We start from the raw sequence: 26233 nt of genomic DNA on the forward strand, positions 1-26233 counted from the left end.
TGTTACCGTGGCACTCTTTATTCAAAACACAGACAATTTGACATTGAAAATTCAATGTGAAATATGAATTGTGATTTTTTTTTTTTTTTTTTTTTTTTAGTTGATGTTTCCCATGGATAGCACTGTCTCAAACTTAGGTTACAGTGTTCATAAAAAATAAAACCATGCCAACACTGATTCAACATATTAAAACAATTGAGTGCATTAATGTATAATTTACATTCAAACAAGATGAGAAAGCACTTAATTTTAGTTATTTTAACACTGAAGTGGTAAGAAAGCAGAGCACAAATGCAGTCGAGTTGGACTCAATTTTCTTTTAACTCATGCAGAGCATAGTATGTGCAAGAAGGACTATTAGGACCAGTTTGGGCAAACAGCAGTGAGCTAGTGTTGGTTTGCTGTTTTGTTAAATGAAACTTACAATAAATGGAAATTTCACACCTCTGGGCTGTACATCACATTACTGAGATACTAATAGACAAACAAATAGATGTGTGTGTGTAATCTGCATCCCCAGTCACTGTCAACAATAACACTAACACCGGTAATTCACACGGAATGTTTATAGCTGCCTTGTTTTAGTTTGAAGACGCATTAATAAACCGGAATTTTTTTGTCAAGTCACAAGTTTAACTGTTGTCCCTTTGAAGACTTAATTTTCTTCCCACAAACAGCTGGTAAAGTTTACCTAAAATAAAACAACAACATTTAAAATACATGCATATATTGTCAGAAACAGCTTAAAAACCTCTGAAAAAGTAAAATGTCAAGTATTTTTTCAGCAATCTCTACGCCCATCGTCTAAAAAAAAAAAAAAAAAAATCCAACTCTTAAAACGAGTTGATGGTTGAAAATCTGATGAATTTAATCTAATCTAATGAACTTTAGTAATCTACAGCGAAACATTTTTATTCAATTCCCTGCATTTATTCTTTGGGTTGTATTGTGCTATTGACTGTGGTGAGGATACGGTCAAATAAACCGAAACAAAGAACTGTTTTATGTGTCTTGATAATCACACTGGTCTCATCTCTGGCAGATAACTGACGGCTGCATATTCTGTATCACTTGGATTAACCTCTAAAACTGCTGAAGACCTCATGGGAAAGTCAAGGACGCTGTAGACCAAAGAGCTTTCAGACACCTTCGCTGATTCTTGGACAGTTTCCTGCAGAGAGAGAGAGATCAGTTCGAGTGTTACACACGAGCATTTCTTCAATATTAACATATTTAAGGAAGGAAGAAAGAAGAGTGCTCTCACTTTTGGTAGAGAGTTTAGCCTTGGTGGATTGTCTGCATGACAAACAGAAGGCGTAACAAAAATTAGAACACAAAATCATCTTGAAGGCTGCAATCATTCCACAAACTCATTTACATTCTACATAAATTCATCAAAAATGTTTATGTAAATATTGATGTGAATATTGATGTGAAGAACCTTACCGAGGCAAGGTTGTAGATTAATGAGTGAAACATGAAGTTTGCCATTTTCATATATAGCGAGTAGTGTTTCAATGTTAATGTATATATTGTAATTTATAACTGTACATTTTAATAATCTATAATTTCATTGTGCATAAAATTGTTATTGTTGTTGTTGATGACAACGACTTTGGTATCTACGTATTATGGCTTATTCTGCTTTTGATTTTAATCCAGCATATGGTGTTTGCAGAGAAACATAGATATTCCATTCCCTGTATATGTAAATGATGATGATTATCATTTATTATTATTATTATTATTATTATTACTATTATCATTATTAGTCATTATGATAATAGATTTATTTATGGAGCTTTACATCAAATAAATGATCTCAATGAAATAACAGCTAGGTCTAAGGCACAATGAGACCATCGGGTATAAAATTATACTAAAAACAGCTAGACATGAGGTATAAATGAGTCGACATCATCTCAACAGACAAAAATCAAGTTACTCGGGCAACTCCGCAGATCCCACAGATTGGTGGTGGGGGTGGCATATATTAGTATTCTGTTTTCATTTTGCGATCCACCAGTTTTTAAATCCGTCAAAAAAGGAATCACAATGGCATTTTACAGACTTGGCGCAAATAAATGACAGCACGTCATAGGTATCCAGTTGATATTCAAGATGAGATGCCTATGTTGCAGTATGCTGCTTTCCATAGGAGTTCTCGGGGCAACAAAACATCCTAGTAACATAATAACAAACAAATAAAAAAAAGTATAGCCAAGGTCCATGTAATTCCGGTCACTAAAGCATTTAGGGAAGACTTTAAAACCATTTCACTCTCTCCTCAAGATATTGACTGGTCAATCCAAAAATCAAGCAAATGAAATAAGCCGGACTGGACGAGACGCACTTGCCTTTGCCAGTACTGATCGAACGCAAACGGTCATATTTGCAACGAGAACAACTGCAGCTGCAGCACTGGAGTCAGCAAAAAAAATTAGCATTTGTGGTGTTGAAGAAAACATACTGGTTTCCTGTCATCTGTCGTGTAGTCAAAACTGTTCACAAAAGCAATAGAGCCAAATTCGGTGAAGAGGGGGAAGGAGGAGACGCGTTGCGAATTGTGAGCATGTTTTCTGTTTTCTTTTCCACTCCTCCCTCCTTCATTTGCATGCAATGAAGAGGACTTTTTTTTTCACAACCTGTGAGTCATGACATCTGACAAAAGGATATGAAACTGCAAATTGGGGAGCATTCTGCAGCATCCGACAAGATTATTTGTCCTTATTTTTTCCCCATACAAAAAAATTATTATCTCTCTCTCTCTCTCTCTCTCTCTCTCTCTTTTTCAATGCTTTAACTCTAATAATGGGTTTGCGGCAGGGACGGTGACCCAAAAGGTGTAAGCCCCAGACAGCAGAAGTCACATCCCTCCACCCCCACCCACCCACCCCTCAAACCTATTAAATTTCCCTGAGTATAATTGGGTTGAAGCATTTGAAGGTAGATAGATTAAGCTTTATTTAACTCACGTTCACCTTTGTGTAAGCTTATTTTTAAATTTTCTTAACTCTTTTCACATTTTTTAAACGTACCTATTTAGCACTCTATGTCTGTGACTGTATTCACAATCTTTCTATCCAATTAGATTTATTATTGCTCTGGATTCATCTCAGTAATGTGCATTTTCTTATGACATGGGCAATCTGAGTGGGTGAAATGTCCAACAGCCCAGATCCCTGACAAGGATGATGTGGTAGTCAATGTTTTTCCGGTATTATCGTGCCATGTAGTGTATAATGTTATGTACTGTCCTTTACGATGTGAACAGTGTGTAGGCTAATCAAATGCTGTGAGGTTGCTTTTTCTCAGTAAAACCATGTTGCAGGAATGGAAATAATGATTCCTTTCCCCAATGTCTGAAGTAGCACATCAACTTTCTACGCATCCATGCAAAGTCTGACTGACTGGTTTAGACAGGCAGTCAGATGTACAGAGAAAACATGAGTCATTTTTGGAACGGGAGCCTATTTACCTTTTTGGCACACAAGAACCCAGATCAGGAGAGGAAGCGCAACTAGAAAAACCACGAATGGAGCGATCAAAAGTAAGATGGTGACGTAGGAGGCACCCACACCGGGCTCGTTTTCTGAGCCTGTAGTGTTTATGGGAGAAACTGTGGGGGTGAAAAGGAAATTATGACAATGTTAGACACTCTGAACATAACAACTGAAACATAACTTCAAACTTTAAGTAGCGACACAGTGGCCTTGCGGTATTTTGTCGAGACTGGGTGGTCGTGAATTTAGCCCCTGACGAGTTCACACCAAAAATCAAGGCGGCACAGACAAACATTGCCGCCCGCCTTCCTGGATAAATACTTGTGCAAGGAGGAACGTCTGATTTGTATGACTGATGACTCCTAGACAGAACAGCCAAAAGGAAAACATAACTTCCATCCGTCTATCCATCTCAAAATCTTATTTAGTGGCTGTTTTTTTTTGTTTTGTTTTAAGTACATAATGAGACTCCTAAAATCTGAAGGCAACCTTTGAACCACCCCAGCAGATGGTTACTATGTTTGCATATGTATACTTCTTCCTCTTTTTCAAAAAAGGATACGCACTGTTTTGTTTACCTGTTTTTTCTTTTTGTTGTCTTTTTCATCTTTGCATCTATATATGTAAAATTAACAGATATATTTTTTCTCTTTTGGATACATGTTTGCAACATTTACACGATTTTGATGTTTTTCTTTAACTTTCAGGGCTGCACATATAATTAAAGGAGCAAAATAGAGTCCAGCTCATTAGACATCATGAAAAACATTAGAAAAAGCTTTCTGTGTGTGTAGTTTACCAGGTTCTTGTTTGCTGTTTGACCGTTATGTAAATCCGCTAATGCACCACCACGTCAGAACTATGCCCGAGTTACAAGTGGCGACGAAATTTGGAATGTAGCTCAGCTAGAGAGTGAGAATGTATCTTTGTTGCATTTGCAACAAATAAATAAATTGCACAGATGCAACATTTGCAATTGCACATCAGAAATAAAATATGTTATGAATGACGCTGTATGGAACATATCTTTATAAATATCAGCATGAAATGAAACCTAAAAAAATACTAAGTGTGTTGTTTCTGCAGTCATGTGGACTAATATTGATCTCAGGTGTAATTTCTTGAAGACAATATCATACCTGTGCTGTTTGTCTTTAGTTCCTGGACAGTTAGGTTAACGCATTGGCTTTTTTCTGCAGGTCCTCGATTGGGGAACAAACTGGCGAAGTAAGATCCACTGTCATTCATTTCGAGCTTTGTTTTGTACCAAGATACAGATTTGGTTTGAGAGCTAACGTAAAAATTTCTTCCTTCTTTGCCATATTTGAACTCCGCAATCTTTATTTTGGTACCGTTGAGCTTGTGAAATGCAACACGATCGCCTTGTAAGAAGTTGCCACTGGAGTTAAACGTGAACTCAAGGGTGACGTTGTTGCCAAGGATTCCAATGACTTCTGCCCGACTGGGAACTGTGTGACGAGAAGGAAAGAGATGTGTGTGTGACTTACATGATGATGATTATCAATATTCTCTGTCCTGTACAAGTAAATGTGTTTAACTAAAAGAACAAAACGAAAAACAAACTAAAGCTGTTTAGCCTGTGAAATGCTGTGTTTGCTGTGTGACCCCTGTTTATCTGCACTCCATATATCAATTCGAAAATGTATTTAAGTTTTAATTATCATTTACCATTTTTAAATATATCTTCCTGAGGTTGCAGGGCAGGCCTTTCTTGCTCCTTCATGCTGGAATTGTACTATTTCACACCTGATGCCCTGTTACTGCCCTAAGCTGAGCATGGAGGTTCAGGACTGTAAGATAGTCTTGAGTAAATCGTGTCATTTTTTGAGAACACTGCCAGCAAAAGGAGACAAAATGCTATTGTAACAATTGCTATCATTTTATTATTTCCCACCTTTGCAATGCTGTTTGTATATACTCTATATTTAGAAAGCATCAACTCTACACGTACTTTGAAATGTGACATGGCAAAATATAAATTCTGTGAAGTCTAATTGTGAAGTGTCCATTTAAATGAACCCTGACATTAAGTTCAAAATATTAAAAAAAAAAAAAAAAAAGGAAAGGAAAGGAAAGATAAATGTTATTACAGCATTAAATGATCACCATGTTATTTTTCATTTACTTATTATTATTAGCCAGACACGTTAATACATGAACTATTAACGGATAGTTACACTGAAGCAAGTCGTATAAATGACCACAGGAATAACTGAATCAAAATTAGAAGTTGGGGAATACAAAATGTGTCTTACCATTAAAAACCATGTGAGCTGTGACGATAAAAACGAACCCAAGACGCTTTGTTGACATGGTTTCTACCACGATAGGACGTTCTGTTTTGCCAGTGACCATCTCCGGGTGGTCCTTGTTTTCTGATGATGGTGATGTTTTCGAATTAGCCGTTTGAATTGGCCTCAGTCCTCTGCGTTTGTTTTCTCCGATGAGGCAGCAGCGAGTGTTGTGTGTGTGTGTGTGTGTGTGTGTGTGTGTGTGTGTGAGTGTCTGAGTGCGCGTCTGGGCGAAGGAAACACCAGGCAGGAACTTGCATCAACAATTTTTTTTTTTTTCTTTATCAACCTGCAGCATCACACGCAAAACGGTGGAACGGAAGACTTGAAGAGTTTGGCGAGGTTCGTGAACACGTGGGATGTCACATGATTAAGTCAGAGAGGTTTACGTTTAACGAGTAAAAAGGTCTAGATTTGTTGAGACATTTCATACACGAATCCATAAAAAAAAGAAAAAGACCCCAAACTAGAACTGACTGGGCTGAAGTGACAATTAAAATAAAAATAAATAAATAAAATAAATAAAATAAAAAGAACTGACCTGAAATATAATCTCGGAAATCGAAAGGGAACAAATGAACCGTGGTTTTATTTTTGCCGTCAGTATGAGACACGTTATGATAAAAGTGTCCCTCAAAGTTTCATTTTCTTAATTTATGTATCCACAAAAAAAAAAAAAAAAAACACCATTATTTTCCACATTGCTTGATAATAGTTTCAGTTCTGGCTGCAGAGGAACCAATCTTACTCGTACAATCATACTACATTGTTGCTACAAACGTACTTTCCCCTCGGGAAAAAATGTGTGTTTGTGTGTACAACACTTTAACCACGACAGTGGAAGTGGGGGGCTTTTAAGAAGTCACTGTAACGTGTGTCAGCACGGGTGCTGTGGTGGTTTGGCGTTGTGGTAAATGTGTTTGAGGAACTTAGCTGATTCCTGACAGTTAGGGCTTTTAAGTCATCCAATTGGTGATGGTAAACTTTGGTGTGGCCCACTGTTGATATCTCTCTCTCTCTCTCTCTCTCTCTCTCTCTCTCTCTCTCTCCCTCCCTCTCTCTCTCTCTCTCTCTGCAAGCACAGGACAAAAGCATTTAGGTGTTGCACTAAATGTTCAGTCTCATCCTTTAACTTGACGACCCTACTTGTTTTTGCAAACCACCTGATGGCTTTGTATTGTTTTGTACCGTCATCTGCCCAAAAGCCCTGCATCTGCAAAGTGGCACTTTCACTGTTGGCCATTTGACCAGACACATACTATTGCTTTGTTTTTTGTTTTTTTTTTCCAGGAACGCTCCTTATCTTTATGATGTTTCCTAGACCCCTCTTACTTTCTACTATTCAGACTAAATATCCTTTCTCAAGGCACAAAGGCTTGAAAGTTTGAGAACACCAGCAGCCAAGACACTGTGGTGCGTGTAGTGGTTATTATTTTGTCTGTGTTATTGCGCCATCTCGTGGTCTAAGGTGAGCAAAAACGTATATCCATCCTTAAAACATCCTTTGTTTGTGTTTTTTTTTTTTATTGTACTGTATATTGCGGCTTCTTTTGCACGAGTATGAAATCAGTCAAAATTGTGCCATGAACTGTTCTCTGGCTGTACCATTATCAGCTTAGTCCAAGTGATGTAACGTCCTCTGAGCTGCGGATTGTAGAAAACAACACAAACAAAGTGCCAGCTGGTGTGTTTACAGCAATCTGACTTTAAGGCATCCTGATATCTTTCCACACTATATTGGACGTACTTTGTATTGCTCCCTCCATATTCAAAACATACATACAGTATTCTCCCGCGTAGCTGTTCCATCTTACTTCAGTGAACTTCCTTTGCTCGTCTCCTACGCTGTATGTCGTGCACTGGGTGCAAGTTCTTTCCACCATGCGCTTGTTGTGCTGTTGCATACTGATTCCGTTTGCATTATGATCGGCATATCAAGTGGTTGAGGCAGTTTGGCGGTTTCAGTGGTTTTTGCAAGAGCAGAGACAACAAACAGACAAAGATTTTGTGATTTCACTGGCTCACAGACAACAGAAAGGTGTTGCTGGAGTCACTCAGGGGAAAACATGTGCAAAGTGTAAATGGGTACAAGAAACAAAACGTGACATATGTTTGTCTTAAAATGTTTGCTTTTGTTTTCATGCACTGATGTGATAACATCTGGGTGGTGATGTGAACAGCACCTACTAGTGGGTTTAGTAAAGCAGCAGTCATATTGAGTCATTCCTGCCTTATTTAGTTGGATCTCCACTTATCAGCCTGCTTCATACTGGATTATTGTCCAGGATGCTTTTTTGTTGCAGTTGACTCTTATTTTGTGTGCGGTGATTCAGCATCAGTGGGTGGGACACTTGATGTCAGTACCTCTTGAATTTGAAATTCTTGTTTTCTTTTCAATGTTTTGGATGTACATGAGTTTTGGTATTAAATGAGCAGTTTAATGATAATGAACATATTCCCTTGTTTTCAACAGCGATTGAGAGAGTATGGTTTGCTGCCATTAAAAGCACCCATGGACAAGAATGGATGAGGACGTCATTATATACAGTCAAACCTGTTTCAGATTACAGTTTAGATTGATTTTTTTTTATTTGATTTCATCACCCATTTGCTCCATTGCCAATTATCCAATTAGATATATCAGCATGTAATATAAAATAACAGAAAACCGATTCGGGCCCACATTTATACAGTCTACAGTTTATTTTGACAGGGGCTCAGCAGAAAGACAGCATAAGTCTTAATGCGACTGTCAATTTCACTGAGAGTGGATTAAAACACACACACAAGCACGCACACACACATAGGCTACATGTATAAACAGTTCTGACACACGCTGGCCGATGAAACGGCACTTAATTTAGCCCTATGTCTCACAGCAGCTTTCGGTGCTATGATGGGAAAGGCAGAGCAGGAAAGCCCTTATTGCCATGGTAACTGAGAAACCGACTCCTGTGAAATGTTGCTCTGACAAAACAATTACTGAGCAATCAGGGATGGGAACCCCCCCCCCCCCCAACCCCTCTTCAACCGTACACACATGCACTCACAGCAACAGTAACACAACTGCCGACTATTGATGAATTCAACAACAAAAATCATATTTAAAAAAAAAAACATACAATATTGGCTATTTTTCTGCTCATTGTCCAAATAGCAGAGTGTGAATGAAGAACAGGAGCTCCAAAAAAAAAAAAAAACAAACTCTGCTGTGACCTCGAGGCTTCCCATGTTTCCAAAATGCAGGACTTCCACGATCAGATTTGTGACAACCTGAAATTCTTTCACCCAGTGGGATTATCTATCCATCCAATAATCCAACAGCCTTTGCAGTGACACCGCTGGAGGCAAAGTATGAAAGAAGAAAAGAGCACAGCCTGGACAGAGGTGTTGGATGCAGGCGGATGAGTGAGAGAACAAAAGGCCTGTCGAATCATGCAGATGGACAAAAGTAACTCGGCCTCTCTTACTTACTGTGTATGTGCGTGCGTGCGTGTGCCCGCTCCGATCCGCAGTTGCTACATCACTCCTAGCAACCAGCAAGACACTGGTGTCATCACCAGTTGCTCTGGAGATGAAGGCATTCTGCTGAAGAAGTAATGAGGAATGCGCATGCACGTACGCGCACGCTCACCCCCCCCCCCCCCCCCGCCCCCTTCTCTCTCTCTCTCTCTCTCTCTCAGATGGGGAAAACTCAAATTGACTTTCAAGTATGCAATTAGTGTGTGCGGCAGGCGCAAATGCCCGCGATGCACGGTAAAACGCTCTTTGAGCGCACTTTTCTGGGGCGAGGGAAATCCAACACGCGCACGGGGTTGCTCTCTCTATTCGCTGCAACACTCACAATGCGTTTTTTTTACACTGTCTTCGGAATGACCTCGAACAACCTCGGGTACGTGATTCGGCGAGACACATGGGCAGCGCACAATACTTGGGCTGTGCGCAATGCGCCCCGGTCTCCCTGCCTGCCTGCCTGGGGGGTGGGGGGGGCGTCTTCAAAATGTCTTTCTACGCACACGCACGGGCCAACGCACGCAAGCGCACGAGCGCCAAGCTGCAGTTTGCAGGTGTAGCTGCTGCATGCTGCTGAAGGTATTCCCCAGCTTCCCCTTTCCCTTAGCAGCACCAGGCGGCTGCGTTTCGAGCTCAGTGGCGAAAACTAAGGCAGATAGATGTTGTTGACAAAGCAGCCATTATAGTCCACGAATCCAAGAAGGCAAAAACGAAACAAGCTTTAAAAAAATAAATTAAAAAAACCCAAAAACAAACAAACAAACAAACAAACAAACAAAAACTTCCCCCTCTTTGACCCGGTGACGAGAGTGATCCATCTGCTGGTTCTGCTGAGTTCAAGTTGACGATGTGCATTTTGTTGTTGTTGTTGTTGTTGTTGTTGTTGTTGTTGTTGTTGTTTATTGAAACCGGACGCCGCCGAGCCGAGAACTTCTCTCGTGAGCAGTGGTCCTTCCCTGATTGACTTCCCCACACGGCCCTCCCTACACCCCCCCCCCCTCCCCCCAAACCCGCCCCCCACCAGTCAGCACACACACCCTGGCTGCACTCTCTCGTTCCTCCCCCAGCAGAGCAGTCACATGGAGGTTCGCTCCTCGGTCATCCACCTCCACCACCACCGCGGAAGAACGAGACTACGAGCGGCGGGGGGCCACCCCGCGCCAACAGCACGAGCGCCCTCATCTTGGCTCTCCACGCGGCGGCTGTTTAAAGTGCGAGCGGCGGCTCTCACGGGGGGAAGGAAATCTCGCCCTATCGAAATCTGAGACTCGGGCTGCTGGTAAACGATACGGCGGCGAACGAGGGGAGAGTGTTATTTTTAGCCAGCCGCCCAGTGATGTGAGTGGCTGCGAGCCGAGCGAGAGACCCCGCGGTGCTGCGCTGTGGTGACTGAATCAGCCCCCCCTCACCCCTTGGTCCTCGGCAAGAATGAAGTCCAGGCGAGACAAGCTGAAGATCCCCTCTCTGACTCTGGAGTAAGTTTCCTTGACATTTTCTGCCGAGCTTGCGCGACAGCTAGATTATTTATTTATTTATTTATTTATTTATTTATTTTTTTTTTAAATTTATTGTTATTTAATTTAAGCGAACAGGGGGAAAGTCTTTTTTTTTTTTTTGTCATTGTTAACGGAAAGTCTTGATTAGATGTCAACAGACAGATCGGAGTTGTGAGGAGAGATGTGTGGTTGTGTGGTATTCTTAGAATGAGAATGGCAGATGTAAACAGTTCCAACATACAATATAATTTTGATGTTTTTGAGGCGACGTCCGTATTTCACTTGTTTTGAGATTTTTCTCGAGGCAGCAGTAGGGGGAGGAGTTACAGGTGTCTCATCAGCTGCCATCCATTCTCATTGACGCCGTTCTTGCTTGACTATTACTCTTTAACTTCCTTCATTCCTCCATAACCGCGTTTTCTCAATTGGTGGCTGTATAGTAATTAATAACTTGCAAAAAAAATTAGGAGTTTGTTAACATGTCCGTCTCATTTTCTGTCACCCCTTCCTCGCCGCCCGCAGCCCTCATGTTGTCAAGCTCCTTTTTATAAACCACACATGAAGTCCATCCTCCTTGATTCATCGCATGAATCACACGCTCGCCCTCACAGCACCACGGCAGGCACATGGTTTTTGTGGGCCATTTTTATATCTCAGCATTTGCCTACCTGTGAATCCCATCTCCTTCAAAGGACATGTCAACAGTCTTACATACGCCCACTCTTTCTCCGCAGTGGATGGAGCCTTTATGGAACGCTGGTGGTGGCGGTGGCGGGAGGGGGAGTGCCTGCTGCCCATTAGATACCGATCCATAAGGCGTAGGTGCTCCCGTCTCACATGCTCTCCCCGATCCACCCATCAGCCTCCTGCGTGGATCATCTCAGAAAACCATGTGCTGTTTTTGTTTCCATTTTAGCCACTCTGTTGTCCGGGCGCTTAGAGACAGCGAAACTTTCACACCAGGCGTGATGGGAGGGTTTCAGATGTGGCTGTTTATGTGCATATCTGAAAGCACAGACTCGCTTGCGACATATCCATCATCTAGGCATGAAAACATTGTGGTCTGACTTGCGTGGTGCTTAGCATCTGTCATTTTCTCACTCAGAGGCAGAGTGTTGGAAAATGAGATGCAACATGTTGCGAGTTGCTCTTGAGGAGTTTTGAAAGGAAGGTTAAGGGTATTGCAAACATTCAGTTGTTTTTGTCTTCTGCATTCGTCCTGAATAGGCTGTTGCTGCTGCTGAACTGTTGAAGCTATTCAATTCAGCAGTTAACATGGACGTCACCATTGAATTGGCTTTAGAGTTCCCGTTCAAGCATCGTGGAGGCGTCACTACGAGGTGTCAATAAATGTAGACGCAAATTTGACAGTTTATTACTTGCTGTTGCTCTGATGAGTGTGTTGGTCTGAAAGAGAAATCGTGTCAAGGCGAAAAGCTGTGTAATAAGCTGCATATGTTGTGCGATTATGAGCCAACAGCACTGCAGAATGGGGGAGTATGCATGTTGTATGCGTAGTCCTTTTAGCATTACTATGACCAATAGTGCTTCCGTATCCAGTGCTGTGCACAGAGGCGAGAATCATCTGCAGAACCTAGACAATAGCAGCACTACAGAGTCCTAAAGAGCTCACATCCAGCCATGGGAATCAATCTTAAACCATTTTGCTGTTGATCAGCATCATGGCCGCATGGACTTCAGGAAGGCTGAGCGTGGCTTTTGTTTTCATATAATGATACACAATATAGGCTGAGGGCCTCTCTATGTGGAGTTTGCATGTCCTCCCTCTGTATGTGTGGGTTCTCTCCGAGTTCTCCACCTTCCTCTCGCAGTCCAAAAACATGCACGTGAGGTGAATTGGAAACTCTAAAATTGACCCTAGCTGGTGTGTGAGAGTGGATGGTTGTTTGTCTGTCTATGTGGCCCTACTATGTGCTGCTGACTTGTCCAGGGTGTCACCCTGCCTTCGCCCTATGACAGCTGGGATAGGCTCCAGCAGACCCCCCGCAACCCTGACTGCAGGATGAAGTGGGTATTGAAAATGGATGGGATGGATGGTACACAGTATTTACAAACATGCTGTTGAATTTTGTGTGTGCGTGCATCCGGATCTGATACAGTACTGTAGTGTCAGATTGGTCTCTCACTCTCTATCTTGAACTTCCTGCCTGGTTTGTTACCCAACTGCTGTCTTCCTGTCTTACAAACCAGTGTTGCTCACAACCACCCTACAAACTATGCAAACAGAGAGGCAGCAGCAGCAGCATTGCCCTGCAGAAAGTCAGTGGGCGTCTGCTGATGCAGATCAATCCGACACGCATCAACAGCTACCACTGGACCATAAAACCCCGTTGCATATTGCCGCGCTCGAGTCTGCTGACTCAGCGTACTAATCCGTATCCACGTGTCTCACCTTACAGCTTGTCGCCCACCTGCCAGAGCCCCACCCTCCTGAGCCCATGCAGCCCTTGCAGTCCCTGCAGCCCTTTGCAAACTCTTCATCCTTGGAGGTAAGGCAGCCAGGTCTCATACAGACAATCTGGGTAAATGTTTGCTCTTAGAAGTTGGAAAAACCTCACTCGTGGAATCAGAAGCCTGACAACTTATGCTGATCAATAGGGTCAAAATTTGTTTTAATGTTTTATGGTTTGATAGAAGATGATAATTCTAATCAGTGAGAATGATTTTTATTAACTTGATTGAATTGTAAACAGCCAAAAACAATCACAATATCCACAAATCCACTGGCATTTTGTCTAAGCAACAAGTATCGTAATGTAACCATGATGTCTGACGATAAAGAGTTTCAGGAGAATTAAAATTTGCCATTGTAGAAACTTAAATCAAAATCGAAATCTACGTTTTCTCAATCATTTTAAGAATGATTGTTTTTTCTATGGTAAATATGCAGTTATTTTGAGTGTATTCTTTTTTTTTTTTTAACCAATGCACTCTGGCTTAACCATTGAAGACTATCATTTCTTAGTTGTCTTAAGTCTTCAGTGTGTGAGTTGCCTGGCAACGGTGCAGAGCTGGGTGCTGTGGAGGAAGGCAATACTGCAAATAGAGGCTGCTGCATCCAGCATGTCTGTGAGCAGTGCTGATATGCCAGAGCACACAACTTAGAGCAATAAAAAAGCACTATGTGTTAACCAAAAATGAGCAGACTTCATCACGGCGTAAACACATTCTCAGTATGGCAGATAACACATTTATTGACACATTTTTTCACGCCAACGTTTTGCCTTGAAGACCCCTTGTTTGGTTTCACTGCAGAGAAATGTGTTCATCCTTTGCGTCAGGTTCTGTTTGTATGAAGCCTCTTGTTCTGACATGATATCTGCAGGTTTTTCAAGGCACGGTGCAGGTGTGTTAACAGATAGCGCAGGATGAACTAAATGTGCATTAATTAGGGTATGCACATTTAAAAATGATGAAAACATTTTCTCTGCTGTAAGCCATAATAAAGCTTTTTTTTTTTTATTATTATTAATTTTGAAAGGAGATTTCAAGGCCTTGAATGTCATTGCTTCATTGTGATATCACATAGTCAATTTACCATTTACCATGAAAACTAAGTTATACATACATCTTTTGAATTTAATCTGCTTTTTAATCTACATACATTTCAGTCAGTCTTTCTTACTGAAGCAGAGGATACTAAATACTAAATGATACCTAATCACACACATTATGTGTAACTACATTTTACAACATGAGAAGAATTCTTGACGAGGCCTTCATCGAGTTTCTAGTTTTGTTGTCTTATCCAAAACCAAAGAGAGAAATTTCTAAGATTTTAATGGAAACAACTTAAAGAGCCTCTACTGTGGCGGATTTTAATACCACGAAAAAAAAATAGAGCGTCTGAATTGAAAATATTTTTTGTCTTTTAAAATTGAAATAAATTTGGGGTGATATTTAAGGTACTGCAGATAGGACTCTTGTTTTGGAAAAACAAAACAAAACATAACACTGATGTATATTTGTTGTTTTCTCTCAGGAGCGAGACAGACTGAATGTGCGTAGTCGAATATAACCAGCCGCGCTTGAACGCAGCACCAGACTCGCGCCTGCTCACACGGACAGACACGCAGCCAGCAGCCAGCAGCAGCAGCAGCGGTGTCTGCCTGCCTGCTTTAACTGTGTACTCTGTCTGGCGTTATACCGCAACAGCCAGCCCGCCAAGGGGGGGCATGTTTTGGGGACTGGACGGCGGTTGGAGGGCTGGCCGCAGGATGTAACCGCAGCTTCGGGTCCGACGGGAGGGGGGCGCGCGCTTACGAGACAGACAAAAACGTAGCGTGAACACAAAAGGAACCGCCGAGCGAGGACACGATGGTGGGGAGAGCAGCTGCGGCAGTAGGAGCGGGGAGAGCGGCTTTCTTACCGAGACGACCCCTACTTCCTTCTCAATAAAACACCGCAGCTTTTCTTTATTTCTGATGATTTTTTGAAACTGCAAGAGGCCCCCCCACCCCCCACCCCCTCCTCCAGCATGTCGGACCCAAGTCAGTGGTCTGCGGTGCCCGGCCAGAACAAGTCGCATTTTGTTCCGGGATCGCTGCTGAAACGCTCGAAAAGGTACTTCTCAAAGAGCTGAGATGTGTTGGGGGAAAAAAAAAAAAAAAAAAAAAAAAAACCTTAGTCGGGCTAGTTTAACCCCTTTGTTTTGCTTTGTGCAGCATTGCTACGCGGTCTCGATGCTTTTGTGCCTTGTGTTAAACTTTTCACACGATGTTGAAACGTTCTCCAACCCTACAAGCTAGCTCGTCTCACAACATGCCGCAGGCTCGGGGCGAGACTTCGTTAATCCCTTATTTGTTTAGATTAAGGCGGTTAAGGTGGTAAACACACCGCCGAACTATTAAGTAACCCGGCCGAACGTGACAAATGCACATCGTGTGTCCCCGCGGCGCCACTGTTGGTCAAAGCCAAACGTCTCCAGGGTCACACAGTATTGCAAGCTTCCTCCGTTGAAATGATGTATAATCTTGCAAGGTTGTCACTCTCCTTGCGCCCAACTGTGTTTTGGTGGACTCGACACTGTTTTCAAGATGGCCTTTATATTTCATCTCTGTGTTTGTGGCAGTTTGTTCAAATAGGTAAAGCTTGGTGGAGCGTCAGGGTTCTTTATACTTTATTCTTGAAAGTGGAATCCAAAATGCAATTGTCAAACGTGGCATGAACTATATAAGTGAACGTCACATTAACGGGTTTAATTATTATATTTACACACTTATTTATTAAAAAAAAGAAGAAGCTTATCTTCACAAAACATCAGTTTACCTCTCTGTTTACGGCCACTGACAAAAAGCGTAGTTTCTGGCTTGATTGTACTTTCTGGACTCACAAGGTGGTACTAACACCTGACTGGCGGTGGGCTCACTAAACTGGGAGCGATTATAAAAATAAATAAATAATAATAATAGAAAATGAGAAGAAGTAAAGAATTGACCTCTCATTTTCAGTGGAGAGCGAGATCATTTTCAGGCTATTGCTGGAATACGTTGATAAACTTAGTTTTGTCCAATACGTGGTCTTCCGTGTGCTTTGGGCTGCAATTAATGTGTTTTCCCCCCTGCCTTTCAAGCCCAAAATTCAAGCCCTGAAATTTATTCCCTTGATTGTTAATGGCCAAAGTCTGACCTCCTTTTTTCAGATCCAGCGTGGATTATTACACACACACACACACACACACACACACATACACACAGAGTCTGAGACATCTGTGGCTCAAGCTGGACCTGCTGTTGCTGTGAGTGACTGTGGCCCCTCCAGCCTGCGGTCTGTTGACAGCAGGTCTTCCCTGTTGTGTTTGGGCTCTCATCAGATTTCCCTCTGCGGCTGACACGGCCAAGCTGGTGTGTCACGCATCTGCCGCCAGATTAGAGTTGTGGTTATATAAACATTTTTGAAGGCATAACTGCTCTGAAGGCGGGAATAAGCTCATCCGTTGATTTAACTCCCAGTTGGCAGCGAAAGAGATCTTGTTGTTGTTGAACTCATCCGTACAAAGACTTGAGGCAATGTGCATTTTTGAGGAGCTGTCACAACTAAATGTTAACCATTGTACAACAGTCCTGTTTTTTCTCAGTACAGTGCTCTCTAATGAGAAACAACAACAAACAAAAACAAAAAAAAAATAGCCATGCTGTTCTGAAAATGGGCCCTTTGTGATGTCACATATAGAAAGCATTGATGCCTCCCCTAAGTGATGATAGCACTCCAAGCAAGTAAAATAGCGCTGTATTTGAAATGAAAAGATTTGTTGAATGTACCTACATGAAGATTATCAGTTAGTGTGTCGTGTCCTGAATCCTCGTGTCTGAAACTGGACCTGAAAGATAGAATCCACCTCTGCAGAGATCTTATGTTGAGTTTATCTTCGGATGGTGCAGTCTGGTAGCTTAGGTTAAATCAATGTGCTTCCTTGTGGATGTTACAGCAAGAGGCTGATGGAATATGAAGCCACACTTCATCTAATAAGTTGGATGTCGTTATGATCCTCAAAATTCTTCATTTAATGTCTTACCGTTACTGTTACACCAGCAACATTTCATACAACAAAATGTGTAAACCAGTCAAAGATTATCCCCTTTTTAACGATGTGTGTTTTGTGTCCCAGCTGTCGCAGCAGCAGCAGGAAGAACCTTGGCGTCGGGACGCCATCGCCCACGCTGTCTCGGCCGCTCTCGCCACTCTCGCTGCACACCGGTAGGAATCATTTTTGATGTTTGGTAACCTTTAAGTCCCAGCAAGTCCCGACAGGAGCGCTAGTGTGGCTACTGCACACCTCTAAAATGGCTGACAGGACGACTGTCACCTCAATCGCGATTCGTAGCAAATCTTTCTATTGTAGATTTTTCAGTGAAGGTCTTTTAGTCCTTTAAAAAATGATAAAGGCCAGAAAATCACCAGCAAATAGTTTATTACCATTGTGACGTCACAACGTTGTCCGTGCCGTGTCTCAGCTTGCTCTGATTGGCTGCGTCCTGACATGTCTGTGAGAGACATTCTCCAGAATTGTTCTTATTGGCCAAATAGATCATGTGAGTTGCAGCTGCATGATGGGAAGTGACGCTAATGTGCATGCTCTATGGGCCCCATTAATGTGGAGGTCAAAAACTTTTTCTGCGTATGCGCTGGCTGAGCAACTTCACTGAAGTGAATGGGTCACCATCTTGGAGTCTGGGGCCTGGGTTGGCTCTGCCTCAGCAGCTCCTTTGCCATGCATCGAGGTGTCTTGTCACCCAGCAGGATCAGAATGGTTTGGCTACCTTGTAGGATTTGCTCATTTGCCTTTGATTATATGAGCAATTCTTTAAATTGAGCAATTTGCAATTGCAATTTGCTGGTTAGCATTAAAAAAGCATCTCGACATATGAAAGGTCAAAACAATAGGGGAGTGGTCTAGCCTTGATCACACACGCACACACACACACACAGATCAACAGAAGCAGCAGTATGTAAATGTGCTCTATTTGCCACTCATCCATGCTGAGGATGATCTAATCACAAGTGCATTGAGAGTCAAATTGGGTCTCCTCATGTCTTAATTGGCTCTTAAGCACTCGCCTATAAAAGAGCTACAAGTGTGCTCAGACCTCCAGGCTGTTGTGGGGCCAAACCTCAAGACATCCACCTTCATTAAAGAGCGTCTCACCTTCACGGCCCTATGTTTGGAAAAACTCATTCCGAGATGAGATATCCAGGCGTGCCGAGGTGCTGGTTAATGGCGCCGGGTATTGCGCTGATTAAAGGTTTGCAGCAGAGACCCATTTTGTGGCCACTTGTGAATGCCAGCACGTGGTTCCACTCTGTTCTGTTTTTCATTGAGTCATACGCGGAGCTCTTGTCGTGTTGGTGACCATCTTCTCTCCCTCAGCAGCAAACAGCCCCCTTGACAGCCCTCGCAATGTGTCGACCGGTGGCTGCCTCAACTTTCCATTTGCCCGGAGGTATGTTGAACACCATGAATGCTGTGCTTTTGTCGTGGTCACGTGAGACTTGCTTTGTCGCATCTTAATGGTTTGTCAATTATGGGCGACCGCTTTAATCTAAAGTAGGGCTGTCAGTTGATTAAAAGTTTTAATCGCGATTAATCGCATTGCTATCCTGTAACAAGATATTTATTGTGTTTCCTCATACTCTCGAAAAAATTGACTGCGTCGTGGTATTTTATTTTGCAAATTGCTTTTATTTTGCGTCGCGTTAACTGCGACATTAGTTTTGGTTTTATTGTTTAGTGGTTTCTTAAATATGATTTTTCTTTCTTTTTTTTTTTTAATGTTCCACCAATCTATATATAAGCCATGCAGAAACTCAAAGACGATGTAGAATCCCAGTACATTCCACTGCAAAGCTGTCAGGAGACTCTGGAATACTCGGCCCAATGTTCCTGTCAGTTATTGCTCATCAAGCTGCCAAGACATGCTTCCCTGTGATTAAATTAGATTTAGAGTCAACCAATTTAATTTTGGTGTCTCTCTAAGTAGTTACATGATGGAAAATCAGTCAAATCAATTCTAGTCACTTTCTAATGACCCAATTGGATTAATTGTAGCACACGCTGGGTTGGAAGCAAATCCCATATATACGTTCTTAATAGTCCTCAGAAGGAGCAGGCTGTTTGGGTGTCTGACTCGTATCCCTGGCAAGTTTTGAGCTCCGGCCCAAGTATCATTTATGTTGAATGTACAGGACATTCAACATTGAGGTAACGTTAGCTGGAGCAGATGACATCAGGCTCTCTGCTGCCCACCAGAAAGGTCTTTAACTCTAAAGCAGGACATTGGCATATTACATAATAACAGTGTCATGGTTTTCTTTTGGGTTTGGGTGTGTGACAGTGTGTGCTGGGGCAGACTCGCACTCTGTAGAGGAAGCAGGTGATTGGGCCGGACTGACAGTCACTCAGTCCACTGTGTTCTCACGGCTCCTCACAGCTGACTCCCCCCCCTCAGTGGGATTAACACACTTTGATTGAGGAGTCTCCCTCTAGACTTTTTTTTTTTTTTTCTTCCCCCAAACCTTCATAATGCACCATAGTTACCATGGCAACGTGCCTGTTTAGCTCCAGGCGTGTGTGCACGTACGTGGAATACACCCAGGTGCAGCCGTTGAAACCTGAAGAGCAGTTAAGCCACTTTTTTTCTCAAAGACGTTGGGAGTCAAACCCAATTTCCTGCTTCTGCTTGCCACGGCGCAACATGTGCACAATAGGTTTCTAAAGTAAAGACACGGGGCAGCCAGTGATGTACCTTTAAAAACTCTGCAATTGTACTCAATGTCCCAAGAAAGCCAATTAACTGCTTTCTTTCTTGAACCAAATATACATATCAAACAAAAGGCACACAATTTGGTCCTTCTTAACCATGCGGAATGAATTGTTCTGCAGCTGTTCTGAATGTAGGTGGACCTGTCATGCTGAGCATGCAGAAAAACTCTGCATTTGACATCAAACTTTAGGGAATGTGGAGCATTTTGAGTGTATTTTTCAGCTTTAATCAGTCCAATTAAAGTTGATATGTTAACTTGTTGTTTACATGTGCATATTCTAACGTTCAGTAACCTTTACTATTACCGCTGCACTACTTCCTCCGCCTGATCAATGGAAAACAAAGCAAAAAGCCATCACCACAGTTTGGTTTCTGTCTGAGCTGCCGTGTGGACAACTGTGCACTGCATCCTCGGAACTAATTTAGTTTACATGCCCTTCTGTGCGCTTAAGCAAATATGAAGTGGCAAATTGTCAGCACCAATGTCCTCAGCTGAATGCCAGCGGGGTCATAGAACCACTTGTGCAAGACTCTCAAACCACCTTTTTTCTGTTTGCTTTTTCTCTTTCTTTCGCTGGCTCTCACGATATCAGTCACCTGGCTCGCGCTGACAGGTAGATTCTCCCGCAGTTTCTTGCACTGTGTCTGTGTTTAATGTGTGTTTGTTTATGTAAAAAAAAAAATGACTGATCTGCATGCACCAGATAGAACCAGTGTGACTCAAGTGCCGCGCACGTGCGTGCGTGCGTGCGTGCGTGCGTGTGTGTGTGTGTGTGTGTGTGTGTGTCAGAGATTTGGAGGAGAAAAAAAAAAAGAGCATTATTTTTTATGCTTTTATTGTCACTGGATTTGGCTCTGGTCTGTTATGTAAGGCATTTCACTTACAAAGTGCCAGCTAATGCCCATGATGTTGAGGTTTATGTAACGTGCATGTCCCCCCCCCCCCAGAGCCGAAGGCCGGAGATGGTCCCTGGCATCGCTGCCCTCGTCTGGGTACGGAACCAACCCGCCGAGTTCCACCGTCTCTGTAAGTCAAACAAGGAACAACGGGCCACCGTCATTCCCTGCAAATGTGCGTCAGCCAAAATTGTTTGTCCGCCAAGAGCAGCCCAAGTAGCACGTTCATCCTAACAAGTGTGAATGCCAAGACTCGGATGACAAACCATGAGTTGTTTTCCTCCGTGTCGTTCTGGCAGTCTGCGGAACTCGGCCATTTAAGTTATAGTTTGTGTTGGTGGCTTCTGATGTTTTTGATTTGAACACTTGGCCCGACTGTGACCTATTAAGTAAGTTTTCAACAAAGAACACATTTAGAATAGCATTGCACCAAAGGGAGAAATTCAAGTGTTGCTGCAATAAAACAACATCTACACACAGGATACGAACACGACTGGCAACCGTTTGCGGGAGTGTGATAAATATGACTTGTTAACTATAAATTGGATATAATAAATTAAAAAGACATTCAGCTCTTTATCTGCGTCTGAGCGTGTGCATACACACGCGTGCTTGTGATAATGTTTCAGCCAATAACAGCATTGAGTGTCCCAAGGCCATAAATGGGAGAAGTCCAGCCTTTGCTTCTTTTGCGTGCTCCACTTTTCTGCAAGTGTGCGCGCTCAAACACGCAGTTCTGCAATTGGCAATGATGCTCTAATACTGCACTGATACCTCACACCTACCTGTGTAGGTGTTTATTTCTCTTTCAAAGACCATCTCGCGGTCGACTTTTTTTCTCCTTCTCCTTCTCCTTCTTCTTCTTCTTCTTCTTCTTCTTCTTGCCTTGTTACAACGATGTGGAAGGTACAACTGAGTGTAGCGACTGAAAGCCGCGTTTATTATTTGAGCACTAAACGTGGTTTCCTGGAGATTTCTTTTTTTTTTTTTTTTGGATGAAAAAATGTCTGGTCACAGATGTTCACCTGAGATAATATAAGTTGTCACCAAGATGCATTTGTCTAAATGAAATCATTTTCAAGGAGCAGGCAGATTTCTCACTGCTCTCTTTGTTCTGAGGCGTCATGACTTTGCTGCTCAGGTTTGCTGGGTTTTACCGCCGCTGTACTGTGAACCTCCAGTGCAGATATTTCACTCGCGCGTTTGTTCATTTGCCGAGCCTCTCTCCAGCTGTTGAATGCAGAAATTACATCTCATTTTCTCACCCCGTGAATTTTTTGGTCTTTGCCACCTTGCAGTCCTCCTCGTCCTCCCAGGAGCGCCTCCACCAGCTTCCCTACCAGCCGACGCAGGACGAGCTGCACTTCCTCTTTAAACACTTCCGCAGCACGGACAGCATGACCGACGAGGACGGCCGACCCTCGACGGCCATACGACCGCGGTCTCGGAGTCTCAGGTACATGATGATGCTTCTGTTTCGTCGTTTGTTGAAGGATTTAAAAAATAAATAAATACAAAAACACCTGCAAAATCAGTTCAGGAAAACTACTAAACAATTATTGATGCATTTGGATGATGCATTTTTTTTTAATAATATTAAATAATTGCAATCTTTCTTTGAGAGACGCATAATTCAAACGGGAGGAACTTCGATTAATTTGTCAGCCATTTGTGGAAGCGCTCCAGTAATGACGATGACCTGCGTCACAGCAACCTTTTCTGCCTTTTTAATAAAAGCAGATTGCAACGTCTCACCCACTTCAAAAGCAAACAGCCGAAGGGGTTCACTCTGTCCGCGTCGCACCTTGATGAACATTAGACGATCCCCGGTCACGCTGCTAGACTGCCGCCACCAAGAAGCTAAACTGCGGCGTTTGGCAGCCGAGGTCTCCTCGGATGGGTAACATGTTGCTGTCGCCGCGCTGCAGCGCGCTGCCTGAGTGCTCAGTGTTCTGGCACCATGGCGTGCAGTGCGTGGGCATTTTAGCTCACAGAGCGCCTCGGGGATGGAGCCGTTGAACTGTAGTCAACAGTGGGGGTGGCGTGTGTGTGTGTGTGTGTGTGTGTGTGTGTGTGTGTGTGTGTGTGTGTGTGTGTGTGTGTGTGTGTGTGTGTGTGTGTGTGTGTGTGTGTGTGTGTGTGTGTTGGAGGGGGGAGAGGGGTAGGTTGGGGGTGTGAGGCCTCATGCGTACAGCGCGGGGAGGAGCAGCAGCAGCAGCAGCTATCTTTTTCAAACAGAGGCGTCTTTCATGAGCAGCGGAGCCTGTTTGCATGTGATAGGCTGATTTCCTCCATCTGCTCGGGACGGTTTTTCTGTTTTTCAAAAAAAAAAAAAAAAAATCCCAAAATAAAACGACGTCAACACACCACTTGTGACCTTAATACTGAAGTGTTGATTCCGATAACGTCGCGATGTTGATGAGTCACGCCGTTTGGCTCGTAGCCGTCTGTCGGCTCTGAAACCGCAGACGACCAAGAGAAACATCCATGGGCAAACATCAGGCACAGTCTGCTTCATCGAGGTTTTATCCGCTTATGGGACACTTAAAAGCCAAGGCAAACTCAAGCTACGGCTTTGGGGGGCGAGATTAACAGTTCAAGATTTGACCTCCCGGAACCCTTCCCCTGTCCAAGTCAATCGAAAGTTTGTGTGTGTGTGTGTGTGTGTGTGTGTGTGTGTGTGTGTGTGTGTGTCGGCTGAACTTGAACGGGCAGACGACCCTGATGATGTAATCGCTCTCACAAATCCTGGCTTATTGCCTCCCCGGGAGAGCTGGACTTGTCCGTGTGCCTTTTTAAATTCAGATGTATTTACTCCTAATTCAATCACTAATCACTTTTATTTCTGTTGCAGTCCCGGCCGATCAAGCACCTCCTTTGATAACGAGGTCGTAATGATGAACCATGTTTACAAAGAGCGTTTCCCCAAGGTATACAATACAGGCTGCAGCAGTAACATTTTATGACACCTCTTCTCTCTGTTTGAGTGCATGATTGATCCCATCTACAGTGTTTTCACAGTAAAATATCACCTGTAACGAAACTCAGCAGGTTTTAAAATCCCAAGCATTTTCTAACTGATTAGTTCAGCATTTGCATACACATCCAATCAGAGACATTGTTGTGGGCATTTAGCAGAGTGAAAGAAAGTGTCCTAGTTTTGCTCCACTTTTTTTCTTTCTTTTTTTTTTTTTTTTCTCCCTTCAAGTGTGATTTTTGTGTTTGCAGGCCACAGCCCAGATGGAGGAGCGTTTGTTTGAGATAATCACCCACTGCTCTCCAGAAAGCTCCCTCCCGTTTGCTGACGGCGTGCTGGGCTTCATCCAGCACCAGTTAGTGGAGCTGGTGAGAGACTGTCTGGACAAGTCCCAGAGAGGCCTGGTGACTTCCATGTACTTTGCTGAACTGCAGGAGAAGCTGGAGAAGCTGCTTCATGAGGTGAGCACGCTTAATGCTAACTGTCCTCCTAACTGTCTGCCGCGTGCGAACTGTGCCGGAGCTGCGAATGGGAATCGATGGAGCTGGGTTAAATGTGCAGTGAGGCAGGGGCCCTTGATGGCTGTCTGACCGCCTGAGGCGCTCGCCGTAGATGCGCCAGTGGAAACTAGGGGCGATGTCGGAGGTACGAGTCTTATCTGTGTTGTGATAAAATATTAGTTTCTATAGCAACCTTCCCTCCCGCTCTCTGCACACTGTCAAAAAGAAGGCCTGCCGTACCTCCAGCTGAACTGATAAGTCTGTTCCCATACAACGAACCAAATGTTCACTGACCTACAAATCCTAAATTTTTACCTTTTGCCAAGGCCGCTTTGTTTAAACAATTTTGTGGATGCAAGAGCTTTCTCTCTTGTCACTATTTCTTTCCCCCAGCGCTTAAACAACCACAAGATAGGTTTCATAATTCCTCCCCAGTTTTAAAAGTCTTTTTGTAATCCTCATTATGATTCAGGTGACTGCAATACACTGCATCAGCCCCAATATTTGATCTTTTTTTTTTTTTTTTTTTTTTTTTGCTTTTAACAGTGATTTGCATTGCAAAGTAACATTTTAAATAGGAATAAATAATGTATGTTATTGTCTTTTTCTGTTTTGGTTTGTTTCTGCCATGAGAAAATTTATAAGCAGAATTAACAGGATCTAGCTTGGTACAGACGGATTAAGTTTTTCAAAACCGAGAGTCAGACTTTCATCCTGCATGACTTTCATCCTGCAAACTTCATCCACAACCGGTTAAACCACCAGGTCCTTGTGAAATGCAAGCTTATAAATCTCAAAGTGAATTATGGGTTTGACTAACGTGTGTCGTCTGTCTTCAAAATATGACAATAAGTGTTTAACATTACGTTACATTTAATTTCCCTTTGGGATTTTTACACTTTCACTGACGTGATTTGAAATGTGTGTGTGTTTGTCAGGCCTACGAGCGCTCTGAAAGTGAGGAGGTAGCCGTTATCGTTCACTTGGTGAGGAAGATTCTCATCATCATCTCTCGGCCCGCTCGTCTCTTGGAGTGTCTGGTAAGATCGGGGGCCGGGGAGGAAAATCAGAAATGTAGTGACATGCTCACATTGCTGTTTGCCGTCCAGGCTCGAGTGATGTCGGTCTTGCTCCATTCACACTGATAAGACAAGGACGCTTTTTCACAGGAATTCGATCCAGAGGAGTTCTATCACCTCCTCGAAGCGGCTGAGGGTCACGCCAAGGTCGGCCAGGGGATTAAGACAGACATCCCGCTTTACATCATCAGCCAGCTTGGTCTCACACGTGACCCGTTAGAAGGTAAAGCTGTGAAGAGTCTCAAGTTCTCTCCATGCAGTTCAGCCAGGTCGCCATTTACAAGCAGTAAGGGCAAGGAAGTTCCTGCAGCAGCTCTTGCTTGACTTGTGTGGTGGAACTGTAGTTGAATTTCAGGTTGAGTCACTTTTAGAAAAAAGTCAACAATGCCCTGCTGCTGCTTCTTGTCTTGCAAATGGTAGAACTGGTTTCTTCCTTCGTTTACAACATGCGTGCTTCACCGTGATGTTTTTGTCCGATCCCATATAGACATGGTGCAACTTGAACAGTATGAGCCCACACCTTTAGTGTCGGCGGAAACTGAGCCAAATGTGGAGGTAAACATGACGAAACATACACTTCTGATTTGTGATTTCTTCAATTGGTTTGCTATTATTTTAAACTTTTTTTCAGGTTCAGACACAATTATCAGAATATTAGTCATAGGTAATGAATAT

At 42.9% G+C, this 26233-nt stretch overlaps 2 protein-coding genes and 1 long non-coding RNA gene across 15 annotated transcripts in view; 1 reads left to right on the plus strand and 2 right to left on the minus strand.

Annotated features, from left to right (window-relative positions):
- On the minus strand, positions 1 to 11899 carry LOC142897972 (uncharacterized). Of its 3 annotated transcripts, XR_012928513.1 has the most exons (6): positions 5780 to 6027; positions 4856 to 4972; positions 4643 to 4722; positions 3479 to 3619; positions 1265 to 1296; positions 1 to 1171 (listed from the first exon to the last, which is right to left on the minus strand). XR_012928513.1 is itself a non-coding variant. In XM_076040657.1 (5 exons), the coding sequence occupies exons 1-5, from the start codon at positions 11635 to 11637 to the stop codon at positions 1019 to 1021; spliced, it is 801 nt and encodes a 266-aa protein (XP_075896772.1). In that variant the 5' UTR covers positions 11638 to 11899; the 3' UTR covers positions 1 to 1018. The 3 variants fall into 3 exon arrangements, 2 of the variants coding, with proteins under 2 accessions (XP_075896772.1, XP_075896773.1); XM_076040657.1 differs by lacking the exon at positions 5780 to 6027 and adding an exon at positions 11493 to 11899 and having other exon boundaries at positions 4643 to 4972; XM_076040658.1 differs by having other exon boundaries at positions 4643 to 4972; positions 5780 to 6026.
- Positions 10418 to 26233, plus strand: part of mast3b (microtubule associated serine/threonine kinase 3b) — a 25660-nt gene continuing 9844 nt past the window's right edge. Inside the window, exons 1-12 of one of the 11 annotated variants that reach the window (XM_076040644.1) lie at positions 10418 to 10803; positions 13245 to 13334; positions 17453 to 17541; positions 18713 to 18785; positions 20699 to 20719; positions 21054 to 21132; positions 22301 to 22458; positions 23857 to 23932; positions 24231 to 24440; positions 25418 to 25519; positions 25649 to 25781; positions 26046 to 26113. In XM_076040644.1, the coding sequence (XP_075896759.1) occupies positions 10757 to 10803; positions 13245 to 13334; positions 17453 to 17541; positions 18713 to 18785; positions 20699 to 20719; positions 21054 to 21132; positions 22301 to 22458; positions 23857 to 23932; positions 24231 to 24440; positions 25418 to 25519; positions 25649 to 25781; positions 26046 to 26113 (1146 nt within the window). In that variant the 5' untranslated portion in view covers positions 10418 to 10756. Of the gene's footprint in view, positions 10804 to 13244; positions 13335 to 14898; positions 15409 to 17452; positions 17542 to 18544; positions 18588 to 18712; positions 18786 to 20698; positions 20720 to 21053; positions 21133 to 22300; positions 22459 to 23856; positions 23933 to 24230; positions 24441 to 25417; positions 25520 to 25648; positions 25782 to 26045; positions 26114 to 26233 lie in introns of those variants that run through there. The other 10 variants (XM_076040645.1, XM_076040646.1, XM_076040647.1 and 7 more) reach the window with 10 other exon arrangements.
- LOC142897973 (uncharacterized) lies at positions 20925 to 21842 on the minus strand. The gene is made up of 2 exons (XR_012928514.1): positions 21269 to 21842; positions 20925 to 21130 (listed from the first exon to the last, which is right to left on the minus strand). It is a non-coding gene; the product is annotated as an uncharacterized LOC142897973 (long non-coding RNA).

Source organism: Nelusetta ayraudi, unplaced genomic scaffold, assembly GCF_046127955.1.
Source record: "Nelusetta ayraudi isolate G7.1 ecotype Tasmania unplaced genomic scaffold, CSIRO-AGI_Nayr_v1 ptg000062l, whole genome shotgun sequence".
NCBI lineage: Eukaryota > Metazoa > Chordata > Actinopteri > Tetraodontiformes > Monacanthidae > Nelusetta > Nelusetta ayraudi.

Bases quoted from the DNA above. Each gene is read 5' to 3' on its own strand.
- LOC142897972 (XM_076040657.1), bottom strand. From the start codon at position 11,637: ATGGATCGGTATCTAATGGGCAGCAGGCACTCCCCCTCCCGCCACCGC. The intron at 4,973-11,492 runs GTAGGCAAATGC...CTCGTCACACAG, and splicing joins GAAGGAGATGGGATTCACAG to TTCCCAGTCGGGCAGAAGTC. The intron at 3,620-4,642 runs GTATGATATTGT...TCACCCCCACAG, and splicing joins ACTAAAGACAAACAGCACAG to TTTCTCCCATAAACACTACA.